Source organism: Salmo salar, chromosome 08 (genome assembly GCF_965601325.2).
Source record: "Salmo salar chromosome 08, fSalSal1, whole genome shotgun sequence".
NCBI lineage: Eukaryota > Metazoa > Chordata > Actinopteri > Salmoniformes > Salmonidae > Salmo > Salmo salar.
The window spans coordinates 8,236,731-8,262,908 of record NC_138298.1 but is presented as its reverse complement, the minus strand read 5'-3'; the positions used below and the strand labels follow the sequence as shown (position 1 = coordinate 8,262,908).

The 26,178-nt window shown below is 46.6% G+C and overlaps 1 protein-coding gene across 12 annotated transcripts in view; it reads left to right on the top strand.

The window, feature by feature from the left end:
- LOC106609914 (sorbin and SH3 domain-containing protein 2) overlaps window positions 1–23,984 on the top strand; it is a 98,929-nt gene extending 74,945 nt beyond the window's left edge. For 10 of the 12 annotated variants that reach the window (XM_082978338.1, XM_082978334.1, XM_082978337.1 and 7 more), the window contains 11 exons: window positions 76–128; window positions 1,386–1,543; window positions 3,871–5,751; window positions 7,289–7,371; window positions 7,843–7,940; window positions 8,803–8,917; window positions 9,277–9,405; window positions 9,564–9,764; window positions 13,988–14,025; window positions 14,499–14,605; window positions 17,580–23,984. In XM_082978338.1, coding sequence (XP_082834464.1) covers window positions 76–128; window positions 1,386–1,543; window positions 3,871–5,751; window positions 7,289–7,371; window positions 7,843–7,940; window positions 8,803–8,917; window positions 9,277–9,405; window positions 9,564–9,764; window positions 13,988–14,025; window positions 14,499–14,605; window positions 17,580–17,641 — 2,925 coding nt within the window. In that variant the 3' untranslated portion in view covers window positions 17,642–23,984. The remainder of the gene's footprint in view (window positions 1–75; window positions 129–1,385; window positions 1,544–3,870; window positions 5,752–7,288; window positions 7,372–7,842; window positions 7,941–8,802; window positions 8,918–9,276; window positions 9,406–9,563; window positions 9,765–13,987; window positions 14,026–14,498; window positions 14,606–17,579) is intronic. The other 2 variants (XM_082978343.1, XM_082978335.1) reach the window with 1 other exon arrangement.
- Window positions 23,985–26,178: the final 2,194 nt, after the last annotated feature.

The window sequence follows — 26,178 nt, the reverse complement described above, 5'->3', positions numbered from 1 at the left end:
GCCTCCTCCACCAGTCTTTGTCCGTGCGGCGCTCACTCTTCCTCTCCCTCCCTTTTGTTGTCTGCCCTCTTTCAGACGTCGCTGTACTTCACTCCGACTGCTGACCGGGTTCCAGAGAGGCCGGCGAGGTGAGTCTTCAATTCCCCCTCTCTCTCTCGCGCTCTCTCTTTCTCTTATTCTCTCTCTCTCTCTCTCTCTTATTCTCTGCATCGCTCTCTCGCCCTCCTCCCTCCCTCCCTCCCTCTCACTCTTTCTTTCACACCAGCAGTGGGCCATGTAGCTTAGCGGTGCGGCGTCCCAAACTCTCTCTCTCTCTCTCTCTCTCTCTCTCTCTCTCTCTCTCTCTCTCTCTCTCTCTCTCTCTCTCTCTCTCTCTCTCTCTCTCATTAAATCCTTCACAAGGACAGTCAGTGTTTTGTAGCTCTGTTGATTGAACATACGTCGGTGTGGGTTTGTGTCAATATGTGTGTGACGGGTGACTCTCCACACACACACCCCCACTCCCCAACCCTGCATACATTATCCACTCAGCCTATTGATTCTGTCCTTCAGCCCTGTCCCCCTTCTCTTCTCCTCCTCCTCCCATTCCCTTTCACCGATGCTAGGCTTAATCAGTTCGATTTGCTCCGAGTGAATGGGATGGTTGAAAAGAGGATGTTATTCAGGGAAGACTGACTGGGATTGTATTCAGTGTAGTTGAAAGTCTAGTAGCCAGTTTAACCCACACTAGAAGTCTTGATCTGAAGGCTTTTAAAAAAAGGTATTGACAGGGCAGTTGAGAGTTAGATTGGGAGAGGTTTACATATAGGAAAGGCACAGCCAGTCGGCCGAACCCGGGCTCGACTCTCTCGTCGCCAGGGGTCATGTGTAGTCCGGAGTCGGCGCAGGTCTAGGGCATTTTTAAGGAGCAATAGCAGTCGTGCTCCATCATCCTAATGTGAATTGAATTGACGGTGATGACGTTTTCATGAATTAGTCAAGTTCAACAACTTAGCTTTGTTCTTTTAAAGGTCTATTTTCCCGCTTTCTTTTGTTCCTTGCTAAGGGTCTCTTTGTTGAACCACAAAAGGGCGATGAACGCTATTATACCAGAGGGAATTATAACCCAGAATATTATATGAACTGGGTCAAAGGAACAATCTGTAATATTTCCTTGAATTGAAATAGTAATTGAAGTGTGAGAGTAGGTGGCATACATTTCCCAACGTATCTTGTTTTGAACCAAACAAAGTGGTGGGGCTTTCGTTGGGCTGAAACCTGTTCGAATTATTTGGGAACTTACTTCCTCCCTTGAAGTAATAACTGATTTAGAAATAATGACTGAACAGGTGACAGACTGTGGAATGTGGCTTTATAAGCGTGTGTTCTATCACTTTGTGTTCCAGTGCTGCCAGTGACTACAGGAAGAGGAGGAAGTCGGAGCCTTCGGGTGACCAGGGCAAGAACCAGGTCTCCCCAAAACAACTGGACCCTTACAGAGGCAGCAGCACACTGAGGAAACCAGCCACACGCTCCTCCCCCTCCTCCCCCTCCAGAGCCAAAGGTACACACACAGATATATATATACATATACATACATACTGGTACATACATAATGTACATATATTCACAAACACTGGACCCCTACAAAGGCAGCACACTGAGGAAACCTGCCATCCACTCCGCCCTGTCCTCCCCTTCCAGAGCCAAAGGTACACACACACACACACACACACACACACACACACAATGCAAACAGAGAGACCTATGTGCACACACACACTCAAACATAAATAGGCATATACACACATGCACACACTGGATCACTATAGAGCCTGCACCCTGAGGAAACCGACCATGAATGAGAAACCCATAAAGGATACACACACACACACTCAATACAATCAACCTCCCTCTCTTCCGATGTATAAGCACTCTCAAACACACACACACACACACACACACACACACACACACACACACACTCAATACAATCAACCTCCCTCTCTTCCGATGTATAAGCACTCTCAAACACACACACACACACACACTCAATACAATCAACCTCCCTCTCTTCCGATGTATAAGCATTCTCAAACGCACACACACAAAAACAAACTCAATCTTAACAACCTCTCCCTTGCAGATGTACAAGCATTCATAAACACACATGTTCGCGCACACACACACATTCTCTGTGCTCACTCACTCTATGCCCGACAGCAATCAGACCGTACACAAGCCCACTGAGAGACAAATCTCCTCTTCTCACGCTATGCTGAGGGCCTCTTCCAGGTCAAGGAGCATCCAGCCCAGTCTAAATAGCCTTGTATTGACACTGTAAACAAACGACCATGTTCCACGAGCTAATGGGAACGTTCTAACTCAGTGTTTCTCAGTCCAATTCAGGGGGTGCACATTTTTGTCCTAGCCCAGCGCTAACATTCCACTGTTTAATTGCTATATTGTAATTACTTCACCACCATGGCCTATTTATTGCCTTACCTCTCTTATCCTACCTCATTTGCACATGCTGTTTATAGATTTTTCTACTGTATTATTGATTGAATGTTTGTTTTACTCCATGTGTAACTCTGTGTTGTTGTTTGTGTCGAACTGCTTTGCTTTATCTTGGCCAGGTCGCAATTGTAAATGAGAACTTGTTCTCAACTAGCCTACCTGGTTAAATATAGGTGAAATAAATAAATAAAAAATAAACATAGCCAATGGAAGAAATCTGCTAGGATTACAGGCTAACGCTAACACATGTCCCAAACAAATCGACAAGTCAACATATAACCACGCCGTTGATTAGTTGAATCAGGTGTTGTGAATACGGGGCTGGAGCAAAAATGTGAACCCCGTTCATTATGTTCACAGGTTTTGTGTCTCATAGTGTGGTGACAACAGAAAAGATTAGCTGTACTGTTTTTTGTAATCTTTTTATCTGCCTTTGTCAGTTGTACGTCTGTTTCTGTTGCATGTACACTGACAAAACATTAAGAACACCTTCCTAATATTGAGTTGCAGCCCCCTTTTGTCCTCAGAAAAGCCTCAATTCGTCGGGGGAATGGACTCTACAAGGTGACGAAAGCGTTCCACAGGGATGCTGGCCCATGTTGACTCCAATGGTTCCCACAGTTGTGTCAAGTTGTCTGGATGTCCTCTGGGTGGTGAACCATTCTTGATACACACGGGAAACTGTTGAATGTGAAAAACGCAGCAGCGTTGCAGTGTCTTGCCCATTCACATTTTACATTTTAGTCATTTAGCAGACGCTCTTATCCAGAGCAACTTACAGTAGTGAATGCATACATTTCATACATTTTTTTTTCTCCGTACTGGTCCCCCGAGGGAATCGAACCCACAACCCTGGCGTTGCAAACACCATGCTCTACCAACTCACCCTCTGAATGGCACACATACACCATCCATGTCTCAAGGCTTAAAAATCCTTCTTTAACCTGTCTCCTCCCCTTCATCTACACTGATTGAAGTGGATTTAACAAGTGACGTCAATAAGGGATTATAGCTTTCACCTGGATCAGTCATAGAAAGAGCAGTTCTTAATGTTTTGTGCACTGTGTACAGTATATCGTGAAAAGGATGTGAGATGTGTAATTGTAAATCTCTCTCTCCACCATTGTGCTCTGTGATTGGCACAATGGAACTGATGTTCAAGTGCTCTGTTTTAGCTTCTCTCTCGTTCTCACCCCCTCTCCACCATTGCATGATGAAGGCTACAGTATGTTAAATTGCTCTGTTATAGCGTCTATTTCTCCCTCTCTCTATTTCTTTATCTCTATTCCTCTCACTCTCTTTGCGGTTAATATCCTCTCCTCCTCTTTTCCCCTCTACCACGCTGCTCTGGTTTATGGGATCGTCTGAAAGGTGGGGAGGCGTGCGACATGACCTGCTCCCCCCGTTTGAGCTCTTCCCCGGGCCCGTACCTCCGCTCCCCTCTCTCCCCCGTGCCCTCCAACCTCACCCACCGTCGCTACGACGACGGTGCCAACCTGGGGGGCGCCTCCTCCTCGCCCCTCAAGCGCGTCACCTGCTTCAAGAATGGCTGGCAAACGCGGCGGCAGGACACCGAGACATGGAGAAGCGCCGAAGACGCGCCGCCCTCGCCCGCAAAGCTGAGGTCGCGTAGCTGTGACAACCTGCTCAACGACGGGCACCCGGGCGCCACCGGCGGGCACAAGGCTACCCGTTCGGAGAGCGCCGGGTCACTGGTATTCGACAACCCATTGGGGCAAACCGCATCGTCCTCTACCCGCTCCTTGCCTCGCCCGCACCGGCGACGTGCCCACGACGCGCCAGGCTTCCTGAAGCTCTACCGCAAGATGCACCACATCGACCGCGCCCAGCTGCTGCCCTCTGACGTCATCCGCTCGGTCCGTGCCCGCATCCTGGAGCTGGAGCGCCAGCCGCACCTCTTCCCCCGAAAACTCTCCCCCTGGGGGCCGTCGTGGGGCCTGGAGGTCCCTCGCGATACGGTGCCAATGCGCATCTCCACATACGAGCAACTCATCCAGAAGTCCAAGTCCATGCCCGACTTGGGAGATAGCGAGGTCCCGTCTGGCGCAACCACGCCCGGCGGGTCATCATCCCGCGCCAGTAGTAGCGGGGGAGGAGGCGGCGGGGGCAGAGAGACACCCGGGTACCCCAAACGGCGTTTCTCCATTGAGTCTCTGCTGGAAGAGGACATTAACAACGGGAATGGGAACGGGACGTCCCATCACGCTTTGGACCACCATCACGCTCACCAGGGTGCAAGGAGCCCGCCCGAGGGTCAGCCCCGCCTCGCTCTGGACCCCCACGATTTTCCTGACCCCCTCGTTTATCGACGGGCCGCTGTCCCGGGGGCCGAGTACTCTGAGTCTGAGCAGGATGCAGCCGCCTCGGACCTCAGTGACTTTGTCCAAGTCGAAGGATCCTCCTTCTGCAGCGAGAGTGACTTTGACCACTGCTCGCTCACCTCGTCAGTCGAGAGCTTCTACGGCCCCTCCTCCCACCACCACCTTCGCCACCACCACAGCCACCACAACCCCAGTCATCAGTCTCTCGGTCAGGGTCAGGGCTACCAGCACCGTCACCTCATCAGCTCGTGTAAAGGACGCTGCCCGGCCTCCAACACCCGCTTCACCACCATGCTGCGCCACGAGCGGGAGCGGGCCCGCCAGGATCTCCGGCAGAAACCCCCCCAGACACAGCAAACCAGACACGACGGAAGGGGAGGGAACGGAGGGGACCACCATGCTCTACCCCCCTCGTCCCAAGCAGCCCAAACCCAGCAGGGGATGTCCAAGCTGGCCTTCCTCGTCAGTCCCGTGCCTTTCCGGAGGAAAAAGGGTGATTCTCCACCCACTTCGAGAAGAGGTAGTGGAGGTCGAAGTACCAGGCCCAAGTCTAAAGAAGCCGTCTATGAAGCTTTGGATGCGGCCTTGAGGGATATCTATGAACACATCCAAGCGGAGCGAGGCCGGAGCGGCGCTAGGCTACCAGACGATAGCATCCTCCGGAGGCTACTGGCTGAGATCCTCCCAGATGTGCCCGAGAGGAGCTCCTCGTTACGGGGGCAGAGGGCGAGCCGCAAGGGGGGTCCTTCCTCCAGCTCCTCGTACCCTGACGGGAGTCCGACCGGGTACGGCTCGTCGCCGCGGCTACAGTCTCCGCGTCTACAGTCGCCGCTAAGTGCCTGTTACAGTCGCCATACCGATGCCTCCAATAATGACAACTATGGAGAGGAGCCAGGCAACGGCAACGCAGGTGGAGCATACACACACATACAGTACACACACACTACACACACACACACACACACACACACACCAGCTCTCAGTCCCTCTCCCACCTCGACTCCCCCAGTACTGCCTGCCTGTGACCACCTCCCTCCTACCAGTCACTGTGCTCCAGCAATGGGCCAATGAACAGAGCTGAGGTTAAAGAAGCCCTGTTCTTATTGGCTCATCCTCAAGACACCCAGGGACCGCATGCTTCCTCTTCATTCCCTTATATGGTTAAATGATTTTGTTGTTGACTGTATTTGGTTCCCTATTATTTTGAGATGTATCGGTCCATCCATAGGTTTGGTTGTGTTATTGTTGGCGTATATCTCTTTTTGCTGCTTGTTTCTCAGTTGTTGTTTTTGCTGTATTGTTTCCGTCCCCTTTGTTATGTGCCTTGTTATGTTGAACCACTTGTATTTATTATTTTGTTATGGATGGTTTATCAATTCGATTAATATATTTTTGAAATGTACAGTGAGCTCAAAGTATTGGGACAGTGACACCATTTTGGCTGTTTTGGCTCTGTGCTCCAGCACTTTGGATTTGAAATGATACAATGACTGAGGTTAATCCTTAAGAGTCACCCGTGCGTCAATCAAAGTAACATAATGAAAGAATCCCCTTCGAAAATCCGTCAGTTTAAGCTCGAGATATTGCGTGGACTGCATCTCAATCCACCTCATCCTCTGACAGTATGTCGGCCTTCCGCATCTGCAGTGGAAGGTGGCTGAGCTACAGCGGTGTTTGTCAGACCATAAGACGTCCCGATATGGACGATTTATCAATTGGATAATTATGTTTTTGGAATGTCCAGTGATTTCTAAGTATTGGAACAGTGACAAATTAACAAAATTGTCACTGTCCCAATACTTCTGGAGCTCACTGTATGTGCTTGCTGGTATAAATGACTTATCCTTCTGTTTTCTTCTGTTCAAATGTTCTGTTCTCGTTTTGTGACATGCATGCTTTTCCTTTCAATCATACTGTGCTACACTATCCAAACCATGTGTTTACCCCCGAAATGGAAATAAAATGCATTTGAATTCATTCATTATTTGATTTTGTAATTTCCTGCCCGACACTCATTTCCTGGATGACATCACTACCCTGAATGATACCATCACCCATTACGTATACCAACGTGGTTTACTCAGGGAGGCACAGCGCTACAGAACGCTAAAACGCAGAATATATTGAATAGAACAGACATTCCTCTTTTAATCATGGAGAATAGACAATTGTGTCAGCTCTGTGGTGTTGCATGTCCACCTGCGCATTTCACCCTTCTGAATCCTCCCGTGGGAAATGTGACGAATAGAGCCAACATGATATTCTGCATAAAAGACGATCATGTCAGTTTCTGCACAATACATTTCTATCTGAGCATGCTGTAACGGTTTCGCCCTTCTGAACGTGCCTCCTGGCGCCGCTGTGCATGTGTCGTCCAATCGCCATGGTGACATTGTTTTGTTGACCCTGTTGATAACCCCTGACCCCTGTGCTGATCCCCCTCACAGAGCAGGATGCCTCCAGGGGGTACAACACAACCACCAGCGACGGGGGAGGGGGGCAGACCAGACGAGCCACCCCGGACAGAGAGGTAGCCAAACCAGAACTTTCATTTTCCAGACTAACTTTGAGGCCCCAATAGCCGAGTGATGAATGAGACTTTGGAAGTATAGTATCGCGAGACTAGCTAAACCAGTACATCCCAGTGTTTCCCATAGATCATTTATTTTCCGGGCTGGGCACATTAAATCTGCAACATTTTCAATTGAAGCCACATTCTTTTAGGTGGGGTCCAAAGAGCTAGACACCCCGTCTATTCAATTCTAGGGGAAACACTGGTGCTCCTATTTAAAAGATGTATTTTATTTTTAACATGCTATTACACTACTGGCCCAAAGGGGTGGTTTTCTTCTCTACCTAGTTGTTGATTGATTCAATAAGAATTGTTTCACTGTCCTGATAAGCTTTACATGTCAACATAATTGTATCATATCTGGTAACACAAAACTGCTCTCTCCCCTTTCTCTATCTACCTCCCTCTGTCTCATCTCCATCTTCATAGGTCTCCCATAAGCAGATGACCCAACTCATTCTCTTCTCTCTCCTCCATCAGAAACAGCCTGCCAGAGCTATATATGACTTTAAGGCACAGACTGCTAAGTGAGTAGAGTGGCTGAATGCAATGAAATGCACGTGTGGCGAGGAGATACAGGGACCTTGGCGTGTGCTGCACTGGTTTGGAAGCATGTAGGCTGGGCACGCGCGGCGCTTGAAACAGACAGTCCGCTTTTCTTTGATGGGGCCAGTTTGAGGGGGCCAGTAATGGGCAATAACCTCATTCGTTATCTCCAGCCCATTCCAGTGTCTACAAGTGAAAATTGGGATTATTATTAATTTTTTTATCAAAAAAATAAATTGGTTTTCTAGGACTCTACCTCCTTATTTTTTTACTATGTAACGTAGAAAATTGCTTTGTTCACATACTGTACTATAGACACTGGTATGGTGCAGTGGGTAATTAATTTTAGGTTAAAAAGCAGTGACTTTCTTACCTTCACATCCGCCTGCTTAATCATTTCCCTACCTTGAAAGGCATGCATGGACGAGTGTTGCTGCCATTGCTCTTCATACTAAAATGGTGTTTGGCTAGTCTCTTAGACATCCAGCTTGCCTCCCAAAATGTTCCAATGTTCCGGCTTAACACGCCTAGAGTTTGGGCTCGAGACTAGTTTCTGGTTGGTTAACAATGTCACATTGACGATTCCATATGACTCAGTGCGTGTACCCTTATAACACAGTGCTGCCAACACCTGGGTTTTGGGTTTCATTCCTGCGTGGGCTACATATAATCAATACATGTCATTGGTAGCCGGTTTACCAGACACGGACCAAGCCCAGTCCTGGACTGAAAAGCAATTTCAATAGAGATCCTTTTGGTTCGGGACTATGCTTCATCTGGGAAACCGGTCCTTAGAGACAGGTGTTTGGGGGTTTAAGAAGCATCTTGTGACCGTTGTTTCAGAGAGCTGACATTCAAGAAGGGCGACGGGGTCAACATCATCAGACAGATCGACAGCAACTGGTACGAGGGAGAACACCGCGGACGACTGGGCATCTTCCCCATCTCCTACATAGAGGTAGAGCACATTGAGTGTGTGTGAGGTGAAAGGGAAGTGGGATACCTAGTCAGCTGAATGCATTTAACCCAACCCGTCTGAATCAGCGCCAGAGAGTTGTTGTTGTTTGGGGGTTAAAAGCCTTGCTCAAGGCAGATTTTTCCACCTTGCCGTCCCTGGGGATTTGAACAAGTGACCTTTCGGTTACTGGGCCACGGCTCTTAACAGCTGGACTACCTGCCGCCCACCTGTATGTTTCAGATGATAGTGATTATGTTGTGCATGTTATCACCTACCACTTCGCAGTTTAATTGATTACTTCTCTGACCTATGCTTTCCCCGCGCTTTCTCCAAACACACACACACACACACACACACAGAAGATGCCGTTGCCAGAGAAACAGCAGCCGATTAGGCCTCCTCCACCAGCACACGTCAAAAAGATCGGGGAGGGGGTGGCCCGTTACAACTTCAACGCTGACACTAACGTGGAACTGTCCCTCCGCAAGGTAAGGAGTGTGTGTGTGTGCGTGTTGGTGTGATTTGGGCATGATTTGGGCATGTCTTGTTCACTGAAGTGTCTTAAATTCCTGTGTTTGTGTGCGTTGATGTGCACATAAATTTGTGCGTCTGTCCGTGTGTGTTCACCTGCGTGTGCAATCTGCAGGGTGAGCGGGTAGTCTTGCTGAGACAGGTGGACCAGAACTGGTACGAGGGGAAGATCCCAGACACCACCAAGCAGGGCATCTTCCCCGTGGCCTACATAGACATCGTGAAACGCTCGCCGTCCAAGAGCCCCGCCCCCTCCCACCACCCAGACCCACACGGCTACCCCAGCAACAAGACACAGGGCTCCACGCCCGCCAAGGTAGGGACAGAAGAAGAATAATGATTTTATTAGTCCAGAAAAGACTGGAAATGTTGTCTTCTGCTCCAGTATACAATACACACATTAGGCTGCAGAGGCTGAAGCAGAGGGGAGCCACAGTGCAGCGCCCAATGAGCAGGTCACTTGTTACAGTATTTAGTCACCAGCGGAGGCTGGTGAAAGGGAGGATGGCTCATGGTAATGGCTGGAACAGGTGTTTGATAGCGTTCTGTTCTACCTATTACAATGAGCCCGTCCTCTGATTTTCAAAGTTACTCCAGCCACATGTTATCTGGTGCAGGGTGAAGTTGCCCTTAGATGCTGATCTTGGGTCAGTTTTGCATTTCTCCCACTAATGGTTAAGGTTAGGATTGGGGGAGGGGAAGCTGATCCTTGATCTGTAACTAGTGTTATACACTTCAACACACTATTCAGCCACCGTTGGGACACGCCTCAGGGGAGGGCCCAAACTGGAGTAAGCCAATAGTGACAGTCTGCCTTGGCAGATTTGAATTCTGTTGTGTTTTTTTTATGTCAGTGAGCAACAAGTTGTCCCGCTGTGTATGATGATGTCATATCACTGAAACCACCTTTAAGTCTTAATCAATCAACCCCAAAAATAGATATAAAGCTCTTTTTCCATCAGCAGTTGTCACAGTGCTTTAAAGATACCCAGCCTAAAGCCCCAAAGAGCAAGCAAGTCTTCCACAGCTACGCGACCTCTTGTCACTTGTCCTCTTTCTGGACGTTGTGTAAAGCTTTTCCAAAGCGCTGTAAATGTGTTAGGGATCCTACTACCTCGCCTTTAAGAAACCTACATATGTACCATGCCATCTCAAGTAGCTGTCGACATGCTGTGGCTTAAAGATGAAGTCATGTCCACCCAAAGGGATAGCATTACAATGCTAATTGGGATATTGAGTGTAGATTACAGTCCCTCCTTGTCCACAGACTGCTTTCACGGTAAGGAAACAAATACCTAAATATGTCAATTCTCCGTACTATCCCTTTAACGGAGAGGTGTCACACAAGTGGACCCAGACCGATGTAGAACATTTTGAGCCTGGTGAAATATGTGTATGTGCTAGAGAATGAAATGAGATGGAGAGAGGGTACTGTTGGGTTTGGATGGCAGAGGGACTAGCAGTGTGGATGAGTTTGTGTGCATCTCCTCTTTCCCTTAGTCCCTCACACCTTCTCCACTCCTGGTGTAAGTTTCCTCTTTTATACCCCTTCTCTCTCTCTCTCTCTCTCCCTCCGGAGCCATTCGACAGCTCTCCCACCCCCCCTTCCCTCCATCACCACCATCCTCCTCGCTCCACGCCCCCCTCCCCCCACACCCCTCCTCCTCCTGTGAAGACCCGGCGTCTGCAGGCCGTCACCGGCGAGTGGCTCGCCCTCGGCCCCCCCTCCTCCAATAGCCCCGTACCACCCACGCCGCCCCCCATCCCCCCGAGCCTCCTCCCTTTCCTGGAAGCTCAAGAACGGAGGGCCACCCCTCCTGCGCCGCCCAAACGCGGGCTCACCCCTCCGCCACGAAATGCATCCAGTCGTCTCGCCGCCTCCGTCCCGGCTGTCAAGCAGTGGCTGTTTGACTTAGACTCCCCCCCCTCAGCCCCTCCTTTCTCTCCGCCCCCTCCTGACTCCTCCTCCCCCTCCGCCTCCCCCGTGCCTGACTCCTTCCTGGGATACCTCGAAGAGAGGGGCCTAAGAGACAGTGAAGAGAACGAACCACTGTCCCTAGCAGGCAGAGGGGGGTTCTTCTGCGCTGAACCCGAGCCAGCGGACACGCACGCAGATTTGTTGCCGTGGTACAGGCCAAGTGCTCAGCCAGTATCCCTAGAAACAGAACCCCCGTCTCTTCAGGAGCAAGTGGACGATCCCTATGATCAGTTGTTGTCTATGATCCTGGATCAGCCCATGTGTGACGAAGACGGGGGGGAGGTTCTCAGGCCGGCCGTGGAACCCCCGCACGTGGCACTGACCAACGAATCACAGAGCGGGGTTAGGCTCGAGACGGAGTTTCATAGGCCCGTGACTACACAGCCCGTGTCCATCACGCAGGACAGCCAATCAAAAAGGGTGAATAGGAGGACGGCGGGTTCTCAGAGGCCGATGACATTGTACATTGAGGAAGAGGAGGAAGCTATAGGAGGGGAAGAAGAGGAGGAGGAAGAAGAAAAAAGGAACATTGATATAGACTGTGGTACTATAACTGTCCACAGAGAGGGACTGAAAACAGAGGTAGCGCATGATGTGTGGACCAGGTTTCAGACTCAGTTGAAGCATACAAACATGCTTGCTAACACCTAACCCGAGCCAATTCCAAGCAGTTTTACAGTTTGATAATACATTTAAGATGTACTTATTATAATTAAAAATACATGGTTAACCAGGGCTTGGATATATGGAGGCTTTTAAGTCATGATTGAAATGGAATTGACCCTAAACCCCTGTAGTTTCACATCTTGCCTTTTCTGGCTCCTTTTACTTGATTATGCAGAATAATGCTTCGATAATGAACCTACATTTTGGAATGGTGATTCAGCTCGAGGTTTGCCGCTGGGTGTGATTGCTGTCACCTTTTCCTTCCCTTCCCAGGCTGATGTCTATCCTTCCCGCTGTTACAGCACTTTGTGCAACCCGGCACCGTTAGAGCCCATCACCCTCCTCCCTCCCCCCGTCTCTCCTCCCTCCTCACCACCCCCCGCTTTTTACTCTGCCTCAGAACCAGCTGAAGCCCTGGCTATCTTTTCCTCCTCTCCTACACTGTCCCGTCTTTCTCCCCCTCCCCCAATCCCCCTCTCCTCCTCGCCACAGATTGTGCCACCCTGCTCTCCTCCCCCCACTTCCCTCATCTCTACCTCTCACCTCTCCTCTCCTTCACCCTCCTCTCCACTTCTCACCTCCCCGCCTCCCACCACCTCACCCCTCCCTACCTCCCACCCATCCTCTACTCTTCCCCCCACCTCTCCCGCCCCTCTCTCTTCCTCCCTTTTGGCCTCACATCAACCTATCCCACCCCTGGTCTCCCCTGCTCCCCCCCATCCCTCTCCTCCGACCTCCCCCATCCCTGACGCACAACAGATGCTCCTTTCCTCCCCTCCCCCCTCTTCTCCTCCTCCTCCTCTCCCTTTCTCTCCCTCCCCTCCACTCGTACCCTTTCCAGAGCCTAGGTCTCCTAAGATCAAGGTAAAAGACACTGCAGGTGCTCATATTGTGTTACAACAACTTATAAGAAACGCTAACTCAAATCAACCCTGACGGACTGTGTGTGTGTGTGTGTGTTGTGCCCTAATACATTTTTATTAATCACCTGTTGGACCAGTGAGGTGTGTGTGCGGCTGTGTGATAACAATGCGTAAATTAGCAGCATGTTGGACGTCTGGTTGCAGATGCCCATATGCTCAGTGTATGCCCGTGTTAATATGAGAGTGCCAGTATGTGTACCCAGGCTAGCTTATTTTTGATGTATTGTGTGTAGCCTATAAGAGGTGTATAGATCACCTATACTGTATAAACGGTGTATGCCTTCGTATGCATGGGAAGACAGCCCTTACCTACAGCATGAATGCTCAGGAGTTTGCAACCGAAGTGTCTTTGTGTCAAATGACAACGTATTCCCTATATAATGCACTAACCTTTACCTTTGTAACAAAGAATGGCGCATTATATAGGGGATAGGGTGTCCTTTGGGACAATACCAGTGATTCTCTGTGGTCAAAATGGCTGCTCTTGTTCTTTCTGAAAATGGAGGCTGACGGCCGTCTGTCTTGTTGTTGTTGTTGTCGCATTTCTGGTTCTTTCAGCCTCCTTTTAAGCACGACCTCCTCGCGGTCGATGGTAAACCCCCCCGTAGCCCCGTCGCGACCCGAAGGTCCTGTCTGTCGCCTGTTAGAGGTCGAAGGGTAGGGGCGTGACACTAGCAGCTGTGGATTGTGGGGAATGTCTTCTTTGTTCTCTAATAATACCCTGTTGGTTCCCCTGGATTTCAGTGCATGATATTGTTTGACCACATTCTAGTGCATTTTTTCTTTGTGGGGGATTGAGCATTGAGATTGTTTTTGTTAAGGATTGGATTTAAAAAAAACATGTATTCTGTTCTCATCTGAAAGGGGAATGGAGTCAAATGATAAGTGTGAATCTCAAAGCAGTGGATTTATATCACCATATCAACTGTTTGTCACACTGTACTTATTTCTCTCTCTGTCTCTCTGTCTCAGAGGATTGTGCAGGATTCGCTCCATGGTGGAGGAGACCTGTAAGTAACATTAGAATCTCAGTCATTGACACAACAATAATAATCTTATCATAGGACTGTAGCTATGTGGGTTATATTTCCAGGGTTGTGGCCCCATCGGTCGTTCTAGTAATGATCAATATCTTCAGCAATATCATCTCAGATGTTCTACGTTACATTTATTTAATTTAGAGTCAGGTATTATCTGTCAGCATAGCCCCCTTATCACTTGTACAATCAGCATTATCATCATCAACATACATTTTACCTGACACTCTCTTATTCAGAGCAATTAGGGTTAAGTGCCTTGCTCAAGGGCACATTTTTCACCTAGTCGTCTCTGGGATTCGAACCAGCGACCTTTCGGTTATTGGTCCAATTAACCGCCAGGCTACCTGCCTACACCAACATTACCCATCAATAATGATCTTATCACAAAGCTATAGCGGTGTGGGACACGTTTCTCACACAGCCATGGTTTTGTGTCCCCCCAGGTTCCAGGCCCTGTACAACTATCTGCCCCGTAACGAGGACGAGCTGGAGCTGAAGGAGGGGGACATCGTGGATGTCATGGAGAAGTGCGACGACGGCTGGTTTGTCGGTAAGAGAGGAGAATAAATACTTCACCTTTTCCTCACAGAATCACAGTACTTGATTGTTGAAAAGCTAAGCTGTTGTTATCTATCCAGTCATGACAGAAGATCGGAAATAGTTTCAAGGTTAAGGATTGAAGGGTGCATTTTTGGAGACCAACTCTCTGGTAGGCTGTAGTAGAGGGTTCTTCAACCCTGTTCCTAGAGAGCCACCCTCCTGTAGGTTTTTGCTCCAACCCCAGTTGTGACTAACCTGATTCATCTCATCAACCAGCTAATTATTAGAATCAGGTGTGCTAGATTAGGATTGGAGTGAACCGAGAGGACAGTAGCTCTGCAGGAACAGGGTTGGAGAGCCCTGCAGTTAGTAGATTTGCAACAGTGGATACTGAATTGCATTTATGTTTAACTCGTACCCCACTCTCACCAGTAGGTGGTGCTCGAGTTCCTTGTAATCTACTGCCTGTGCCCTGAGTAGAACACACTTCAGCTCCATCCTGAAACAACCCCTAGCCTATAGGCACTTTTGGCGTACATCTCAAAGACTTTGATGAGGATAAGAAATGTGGTAATGGTCCCACCTTGCCCTCTGATAGGCAAGCACGAATTTCTGCCACATTACTTAGATCTATGCAGTCCTCTCAGATTTACAAATGCCTAGGAGCTATGGGGAAGTGCCTAGGGAGTAGGGGCTAGAGGAAGTGCCTAGGGAGTAGGGGCCAGGGGAAGTGCCTAGGGAGTAGGGGCTAGGGGAAGTGCCTAGGGAGTAGGGGCTAAGGGAAGTGCCTAGGGTGTAGGGGCTAGGGGAATTCCCTAGGGACTAGGGGAAGTGTCTAGGGATTAACTTCGCTAGGGCCGGCGGGACGAAATCGTCCCACCTACGAAACAGCCAGTGGAATCCTGTGGCGCGTTATTCAAATACCTTAGAAATAGGGGCTATTACTTCAATTTCTCAAACATATGACTATTTTACACCATTTTAAAGACAAGACTCTCGTTAATCTAACCACACTGTCCGATTTCAAAAAGGCTTTACAACGAAAGCAAAACATTAGATTATGTCAGCAGAGTACCCAGCCAGCAATAATCAGACACACATTTTTCAAGCTAGCATATAATGTCACAAAAACCCAGAAGACCGCTAAATGCAGCACTAACCTTTGATGATCTTCATCAGATGACACACCTAGGACATTATGTTATACAATACATGCATGTTTTGTTCAATACATGCATGTTTTGTTCAATCAAGTTCATATTTATATCAAAAACCAGCTTTTTACATTAGCATGTGACGTTCAGAACTAGCATACCCCCCGCAAACTTCCGGTGAATTTACTAAATTACTCACGATAAACGTTCACAAAAAGCAGAACAATTATTTTAAGAATTATAGATACAGAACTCCTCTATGCACTCGATATGTCCGATTTTAAAATAGCTTTTCGGTGAAAGCACATTTTGCAATATTCTAAGTAGATAGCCCGGCATCACAGGGCTAGCTATTTAGACACCCAGCAAGTTTAGCACTCACCAAAGTCAGATTTACTATAAGAAAAATGTTATTACCTTTGGTGTTCTTCATCAGAATGCACTCCCAGGACTTCTACTTCAATAACAAATGTTGGTGTTGTCCCAAATAATCCATTGTTATATCCAAATAGCGGCGTTTTGTTCGTGCGTTCAAGACACTATCCGAAAGGGTAAAGAAGGGTGACGAGCATGGCGCATTTCATGACAAAAAAATTCTAAATATTCCATTACCGTACTTCGAAGCATGTCAACCGCTGTTTAAAACCCATTTTTATGCCATTTTTCTCGTAAAAAAGCGATAATATTCCAACCGGGAATCTGCATTTAGGTAAACAGACGAAAGAAAATAAAGCATGGGGTCGACTCGGGCACGCGCCTAAGCCTATTGTCCTCTGATCGGCCACTTGCCAAAAGCGATAATGTGTTTCAGCCTGGGGCTGTCTCGATATCATTCAGCTTTTTCCCGGGCTCTGAGAGCCTATGGGAGCCGTAGGAAGTGTCACGTTACAGCAAAGATCCTCAGTCTTCAATAAAAAGAGCCAAGATGAACAACAACTTGTCAGACAGGCCACTCCCTGTTCAGAATCCTCTCAGGTTTTTGCCTGCCATATGAGTTCTGTTATACTCACAGACACCATTCAAACAGTTTTAGAAACTTTAGGGTGTTTTCTATCCAAAGCCAATAATTATATGCATATTCTAGTTACTGGGCCGGAGTAGTAACCAGATTAAATCGGGTACGTTTTTTTATCCGGCCGTGTCAATACTGCCCCCTACCCCCAACAGGTTAAGGGATAGGGGAAGTGCCTAGGGAGTAGGAGTTGTTTCAGAACAGGGCCTTCCTCTCCCACTCTGAAATGTCCACTTAATCCATTTTGACCACTCAGCCGGATACCAAACGGTGATATTACCACTACAGACTGGTTGCACTGAGAATTCATTTGACCCCTCACTTCTAGGTCCTTGTATTTCCTTCCTCAAAGTCCAGCCATGTTGCAATGGGATTTTGGGGGGGCCTCTGTGAAATCTTGCCAATTAGCTCAACGAGATCTTTAATTTCCTGAGTTGGATGTTGATTACATTGCAGTCTGGTAGGAATGCTGCTAACTAGACAGACAGCTTCTGAAACATAAACTTTGGTTTGAATGTACAGTCTTGGGTTTATTTTAATGGTGCAGAGAATCATTTGTGTTTTTTGCAATATTTGAATACACTATTTAATACAGCAATTCATTGGATAGTTCCCTCTGCATAGAAGAACCACTGAAATTCTAGAATCAATCACTTCTAGTGGGCTACAGTATGTAAACGGACACTTTTCATTGTTGATTATTATTAGCCTTTATTAAACACATTCTCTTTTACAATTACAACCTATAATGTTTTAATGTCACCGTGGATGTCTACATAGTGGAAAATTGGCATCTCTGTTTTTGTGTTTTTGCAAAGGGACTTCCCGACGGAGCAAGCAGTTTGGAACCTTCCCAGGAAACTACGTCAAGAAACTATAATGATGAATCCGGTCCACCTCCGCACCCTCCTTACGTGGACCCTTCCATCTCTAGCACAACCCATATTGGACACAACCAACCCGGAGTAAAGTTGCCCACAGACACTGATTTGGGTCAGTTTTGCACTTTCCCCACCATTGGTTAAGGTTAAGATTGGGGGAGGTGGAGCTGACCCTAGGATGACCCCACTACGTCCGGTCATCCAAGAAGCCTTGCCCAAGCATGTGCGACAACGTCACAACAAATATTTAGTTTTAGCTCTAACTAGCCAACTCTAAAGGAGACTATTCCACTAATTAAACAATTATTTTCTAAATGATCGAGAAGAGGTAGAAGAAGATCCATACTTTTGAATTCCTGTCACCTCAGATACTGAAGGAAGGGTAGCCAAACAAGATGGCCACCTTTTAAGTGTTGACATCTGCTTTTATTTGATTTATTAGATATATTTTAACCCAGTAATGTAATAACTTGCATTGGTAAGTTGATTGTGTAACATTCAGAAAGATCAAATATGGTAAAGATAGAGTTAAAGATGCCAAGTAAACTGCCACTCAGGATTGCCTTGACGTCATCATGTCAGCCATCTTGGTTTTGGACATGTTTCTTTTCCCTTTTTCCTCAGTGTTAAATCAAAACAGAGACCCCCCTAACTGTGTTATCTGTAATAGGGGGGCAGGTTGGTATTTTCAGAGCAGTATATTGTCATAGGACATTGCAACACATTTCAATGTTTAATCATTTCGCAAATGCTCTTATCCACAGCAACTTTCAATAAGTAACATGAAACAACCACAGCGTTATTAGTAAAAAATCTTCTTCATAAATGTCATACACCAACACAGAAACAATCACATTTTACATTTACATTTTAGTCATTTAGCAGACGCTCTTATCCAGAGCGACTTACAGTAGTGAATGCATACATTTCATACAATTTCATACATTTATTTATTATTTGAATTTTTTTTCTGTGCTGGCCCCCTGTGGGAATCGAACCCACAACCCTGGCGTTGCAAACACCATGCTCTACCAACTGAGCTACAGGGAAGGCTCACCTATTTCCCTAGTGAAAATGATGATGCTGTCTAATGCATGATACCCAAAAGTGTTGCTGGAAACCACGGGATAGGGTAAGAAATGTTTGGAGGCAAATGCATTGATATTGAAAGCATATAAATATTTTTATTTATTTTATTTCACCTTTATTTAACCAGGTAGGCAAGTTGAGAACAAGTTCTCATTTACAACTGCGACCTGGCCAAGATAAAGCAAAGCAGTTTGACACATACAACAACACAGAGTTACACATGGAGTAAAACAAACATACAGTCAATAATACAGTAGAAAAATAAGTCTATATACAATGTGAGCAAATGAGGTGAGATAAGGGAGGTAAAGGCAAAAAAAGGCCATGGTGGCAAAGTACATACAATATAGCAAGTAAAACACTGGAATGGTAGATTTGCAGTGGAAGAAAGTGCAAAGTAGAAATAGAAATAATGGGGTGCAAAGGAGCAAAATAAATAAATACAGTAGGGGAAGACGTAGTTGTTTGGGCTAAATTATAGATGGGCTATGTACAGGTGCAGTAATCTGTGAGCTGCTCTGACAGCTGGTGCTTAAAGCTAGTGAGGGAGATAAGTGTTTCCAGTTTTAGAGATTTTTGTAGTTCGTTCCAGTCATTGGCAGCAGAGAACTGGAAGGAGAGGGGGCCGAAGGAGGAATTGGCTTTGGGGGTGACCAGTGAGATATACCTGCTGGAGCGCGTGCTACAGGTGGGTGCTGCTATGGTGACCAGCGAGCTGAGATGAGGGGTGACCTTACCTAGCAGGGTCTTGTAGATGACCTGGAGCCAGTGGGTTTGGCGACGAGTATGAAGCGAGGGCCAGCCAACGAGAGCGTACAGGTCGCAGTGGTGGGTAGTATATGGGGCTTTAGAGACAAAACAGATGGCACTGTGATAGACTGCATCCAATTTATTGAGTAGGGTATTGGAGGCTATTTTGTAAATGACATTGCCGAAGTTGAGGATCGGTAGGATGGTCAGTTTTACGAGGCAGCATGAGTGAAGGATGCTTTGTTGCGAAATAGGAAGCCAATTCTAGATTTAACTTTGGATTGGAGATGTTTTATGTGAGTCTGGAAGGAGAGTTTACAGTCTAACCAGACACCTAGGTATTTGTGGTTGTCCACATATTCTAAGTCAGAACCGTCCAGAGTAGTGATGCTGGACGGGCGGGCAGGTGCAGGCAGCGATCGGTTGAAGAGCATGCATTTAGTTTTACTTGTATTTAAGTGCAGTTGGAGGCCACGGAAGGAGAGTTGTATGGCATTGAAGCTCATCTGGAGGGTTGTTAACAGTGTCCAAAGAAGGGCCAGAAGTATACAGAATGGTGTCATCTGCGTAGAGGTGGATCAGAGACTCACCAGCAGCAAGAGCGACATCATTGATGTATACAGAGAAGAGAGTCGGCCCAAGAATTGAACCCTGTGGCACCCCCATAGAGACTGCCAGAGGTCCGGACAACAGGCCCTCCGATTTGACACACTGAACACTATCAGAGAAGTAGTTGGTGAACCAGTCGAGGCAATCATTTGAGAAACCAAGACTATTGAGTCTGCCGATGAGGATGTGGTGATTGACAGAGTTGAAAGCCTTGGCCAGGTCAATGAATACGGCTGCACAGTCTTGTTTCTTATCGATGGCGGTGAAGATATCGTTTAGGACCTTGAGCGTGGCTGAGGTGCACCCATGACCAGCTCTGAAACCAGATTGCATAGCGGAGAAGGTGCAGTGGGATTCGAAATGGTCGGTAATCTGTTTGTTGACTTGGCTTTCGAAGACCTTAGAAAGACAGGGTAGGATAGATCTAGGTCTATAGCAGTTTGGGTCAAGAGTGTCCCCCCCTTTGAAGAGGGGGATGACCGCAGCTGCTTTCCAATCTTTGGGAATCTCAGACGACACGAAGGAGAGGTTGAACAGGCTAGTAATAGGGGTTGCAACAATTTCGGCAGATCATTTTAGAAAGAAAGGGTCCAGATTGTCTAGCCCAGCTGATTTGTAGGGGTCCAGATTTTGCAGTTCTTTCAGAAAATCAGCTGACTGGATTTGGGAGAAGGAGAAATGGGGAAGGCTTGGGCGAGTTGCTGTGGGGGGTGCAGTGCTGTTGACCGGGGTATGGGTAGCCAGGTGGAAAGCATGGCCAGCCGTAGAAAAATGCTTATTGAAATTCTCAATTAAAGTGGATTTATCGGTGGTGACAGAGTTTCCTATCCTCAGTGCAGTGGGCAGCTGGGAGGAGGTGCTCTTATTCTCCATGGACTTTACAGTGTCCCAGAACTTTTTTGAGTTTGTGTTGCAGGAAGCAAATTTCTGCTTGAAAAAGCTGGCCTTGGCTTTTCTAACTGCCTGTGTATATTGGTTTCTAACTTCCATGAAATGTTACATATCACGGGGGCTGTTCGATGCTAATGCAGAACACCACAGGATGTTTTTGTGTTGGTTAAGGGCAGTCAGGTCTGGAGAGAACCAAGGGCTATATCTGTTCCTGGTTCCAAATTTCTTGAATGGGGCATGCTTATTTAAGATGGTGAGGAAGGCATTTAAAAAAAATAACAACCAGGCATCCTCTACTGACGGGATGAGGTCAATATCCTTCCAGGATACCCGGCCCAGGTCGATTAGAAAGGCCTGCTCGCTGAAGTGTTTCAGGGAGCGTTTGACAGTAATGAGTGGAGGTTGTTTGACCGCTGACCCATTACGGATGCAGGCAATGAGGCAGTGATCGCTGAGATCTTGGTTGAAAACAGCAGAGGTGTATTTAGAGGGCAAGTTGGTTAGGATGATATCTATGAGGGTGCCTGTGTTTATGGCTATGGGGTGGTACCTGGTAGGTTCATTGATAGTTTGTGTGAGATTGAGGGCATCAAGCTTAGATTGTAGGATGGCTGGGGTGTTAAGCATGTCCCAGTTTAGGTCACCTAGCAGCACGAGCTCTGAAGATAGATGGGGGGGCAATCAGTTCACATATGGTGTCCAGAGCACAGCTGGGGGCAGAGGGTGGTCTATAGCAGGCGGCAACAGTGAGCGACTTGTTTTTAGAGAGGTGGATTTTTAAAAGTAGAAGTTCAAATTGTTTGGGTACAGACCTGGATAGTAGGACAGAACTCTGCAGGCTATCTCTGCAGTAGATTGCAACACCGCCCCCTTTGGCCGTTCTATCTTGTCTGAAAATGTTGTAGTTAGGGATGGAGATTTCAGAGTTTTTGGTGGTCTTCCTAAGCCAGGATTCAGACATGGCTAGGACATCCGGGTTGGCAGAGTGTGCTAAGCAGTGAATAAAACAAACTTAGGGAGGTGGCTTCTAATGTTAACATGCATGAAACCAAGGCTATTACGTTTACAGAAGTCATCAAAAGAGAGCGCCTGGGGAGTAGGAGTGGAGCTAGTCACTGCAGGGCCTGGATTCACCTCTACATCGCCAGAGGAACAGAGGAGAAGTAGGATAAGGGTACGGCTAAAAGCTATGAGAATTGGTCGTCTAGGATGTCCGGAACAGAGAGTGAAAGGAGCAGGTTGAATTTTGTCTCTAGAAACATCATTGAAACCAGGTGATGTCATCGCATGTGTGGGTGGTGGAACTGAAAGGTTGGATAAGGTATAATGAGCAGGGCTAGAGGCTCTACAGTGAAATAAGCCAATAGACACTAACCAGAACAGCAATGGACAAGGCATATTGACATTAAGGAGAGGCATGCTTAGCCGAGGGATCATAAGGGTCCAGTGAGTAGTGAGGTTGGTTGGGGTCACGGCGATTCAGACCGCTAGCCGGGCCATGGGTAGCAAGCTGGCAGAAGATGGTCTGTTTTTAGCCACCTCGTGCGTTATATTTCTATTTGCAGAGCCTTCTATTTGCACCGGAAGGCTCTGGATATCTGCCCTCTATGGGCCTACAGTCAATTCCAGTTTTTCATTATAGTGTTTGCGAACTCCTATATGGGCGAGTTATTTCAAATGTGGAAGTGGCAATCGTTGATATTTTATTTTTAGCCCTTCTTTTTGAACAATTACAGTACATTTTGTACTTTAGATGGAAAGTAATATTTATAGATTTGGGATTTTATTGATGGTGGACTTGGCGTTTTATCCTTTTTCTCACTTGAAATGTATGAGTACACTACGGATTTTACAAGTGAGAGCTAGATTGGATTGTCGATAGGGCTTTAGGAGTTTGATACCTTTGGAAAAACATATGCAAAAGCAACCCGTTTTCCCACTTTTCTTTTATGTAAAGATATTTATAATGGGAAAAGTATTGAATATTGATAGGACGTCATTTATATGTCTCCGTCCATAAATATAACTCTGGATAGAGCAATATAAGTTTCTCAGCTTACTTTGTGTACTTTCTTCTAGTTGAAGTGGCCTAAGGTAAAGTGTGCTTTTGGTTCATTTCAACCACAGCAAATCCCCTTGTCATGTTTAAGATAACGAGACAATAGCCTAAATTTGTTCCCAATCAAGTCTGACATTTACTTTTGTCAATATACAACAAACATTCAGGTCTCAGCAATAACACAACCCTCCATTTTGAAACGTTGTTATTTTATTCTATGATGAGGTTTTCTTTTTAAGATCGCTGTTGAATACTGTATTAGGAATTACATAGCTAATGTTGCCGCCACATTCATTGCCTTTGTCCAAATGGGATGTTTTACTTCACTCTAAATTAATATAATCAGATAAGCGGCGTAATTGAATTGAATTATACAGTTATCTTCCTGGAGTTGTTATTTTCTCTATAGATAATTCTGACGGCGACCTTTTTACTGTCCGGGATGAATGAAGCGATTAGTGTCAATGCAATAGCTTGTAAAAATGTATTTGAATAACATTTGTTAGGCATACTTTTTGTGTTCAATGAATGTGATTTTAAGAATTTATTTTGCCTTTTTTTTGTGTTTATATGAGTATCTATTCACATAGGAAGGACACTGACCGCAGAACAATTGTTTAAGCACCTTAATATGTAATTACTTTATTTTTGGTTTCTGTCTTTGGTTGGTTTTGTTCTCACCATCCCCTTTTCATTCACCCTTCCCTGGGTCGTGTTCATTAGGGACCAAACAGAAGAAAACTGACTACCTGGACATGTCCAATAAGAACTGCAAATGTTCGTGTTCTGTTGCAAACGTTTCCCGTTGCTATCCCTAATGAACACGACCCTGGCATGTGAGAGCACTGCGTGTCTGTTGGTGCTGTTTTTTGTACATCTTTTGTATGGAGCTGTAAATCGATGACATGATCCACTGCTTTATAAACTCTTATTTTCTCACCCACCATCCGTTTGGGTTGCCTTTTCTCTTCTCACTTTTTCACACCACCTTTTCCTACATCCACACCAATTGCCCCATAGAGTATGCAAAAAACCCATAAAGAAAACATTTATAGTGGGTTACACTACTTTAAGGTGCTCTTTATGAAGGGTACCTTGGTGTAAAGTGGTACCTTGTAGTGTTTCCAGGGATAACTGCTCTGGAGACCTAAATGGAGTATAAGGGAATGTACTTTACCCATAATTGAATAAGGATAGAATGTAATGTTTTAAATATTTCTAGTCTGCCTTTGCTACCACTTTCGGGGACTGTAAAGGTTTTGGACTGAAGACGTGGTCTTTTGGAGGATCCCCGGCTCACATTGGAGTTGTGTATATTGAATCAGAAAGGGGGGCTACAAGTGCAGATTAGGTTTGTCCAAATGTGAACTCAAGTGGATGCATTGCAATGACATTCTTATTACAAGTCTTTCTACAAGTCTTTCTGCTTTCATTTACAATTTTTGGGTACTATATTCCTAATAAATTCTGCCTGATCATTTCTGTATTTTTCTCTCTTTGGAAAGTCTGATAACAGGCGGACTCCTTTTCTCACTGGTGTGACAACATGGTTATACAGTAGTTAAGTTCTGGTGTGGTCCACGTAGGAATGACTGTATGCAATTAAGCTGTATTTATCCAAAAAACATTTGCCCCAGGATACTTCAGCTGGTGACTATCAGGGAGGATAAAGACAAAGGAGCCCTCTGTTGCTGGGTAAATCTGATAGATTTATTGATGGGACAAACAAACAAAAGGCATATGTTTCGGCATAAATCGTCTCCATCGGAGCCTTTTGTTTAAGCTGGGCTGTAGCGTGTTTGGATATAAAAAATGTCTATTGGTAAACTGTGTGTATATTCCAGGAAAGGTTCAAGTTCACGCTGCCCCAATATGTTTTGGACTGTATTGTTGGACCAAGACAATTTCAAGTATTATATGTGAAGTAGGTACGTATTTGGAGACGTGTGTGTGTGTGTACACTCCTTCTACAGACACACACCATCCCAGACATCCTTTGTTTGTGTAGGAGTCAGCTCCTTCCTAAAACCTGCCCCCATGGCAACTGTACAAACAAACCCGGCCTGATACGTCTTGAGGGAGGTATGTTAGCCATTTCAGGAGATCGACACCGAAGGGAGAATGAACAACTTTAATGTCATCATAAATGAGCTTATTTAAAAAAAAATAAAAAAGGCCATCCATTGTTTTGATTGGCTTTCTTCCTCCCCATAGACATTATGGAAACAGACTTCATGCACAGAGGGAGGGCTGACAACTTTATAATGGGTTAGCTTTTCTTGCTTCAATGCTTACTGTGCGTTTACATTGTTGTCATGCATATATACACATAAGAACTGCTTGTGTTTTGACGGATGACTTAATTGCATTAGATATTTTTGGAACGGTTTCTGTTAGGAGTGCGAGAGATGAAGAAAAATTGCCTCCACTAATGGTTATGCAAACACCTCCGACCTCGTTTCTGTTAAACACTCACGAGAGAGAGTGTGTGAGTGAAACGTTAAGAACTGAATGGAAATTGGTTCGTGTCCAGATCACACAAACAGAAAAATAACGAGAGATCTCAAATTAAATGAAGAGTGCGAAAGAGAGGCGGGGAGGAGAGCTCTGGGCCCGCTAAAGATCAATAGGCCCTGGAATGCTGCTGTGCCTGGGGGACCTCCAGGGCCTGCGCGAGGAGCTGCGCCTGCAGACCAAATAAGGGCAGGAGCAGCCGGACGAGAGCGTCAGCCAGAGTGCGGAGTGGGGGACCCAGTCAGGCTCCGAGGCAACCCGGGGACGAGGAGAGACGAGTGGGTCGCACGCTCAGACACTGGCCTACCTCCACTCTTCCCCTGGATGTTCATAGGCATACAGGTGGAGCAAGAGAGCGAGACAATGCTGGAGAAGGATGACGCTACATGAGTTGGCTGAGTTCAAGTGTAACAGGTACAGTATCGTGTTCAGAAAGAGCTGCTACGTCCGAGAAGGAGGTGGAAAGAGGGGGAGAGAGAAAGTGATAGAGAGCGAGACCAAACAGAAGCAAAGGAACACGGGAGTAAGTGTCGCCAGCCAAAAGAGGAAAAAGAGCGAGAGAGGGGGAGAACTGCCTCTGGTCCTGAGTCGGGGCCAATGACTTCACTCAGGGGGTGGGGTCCC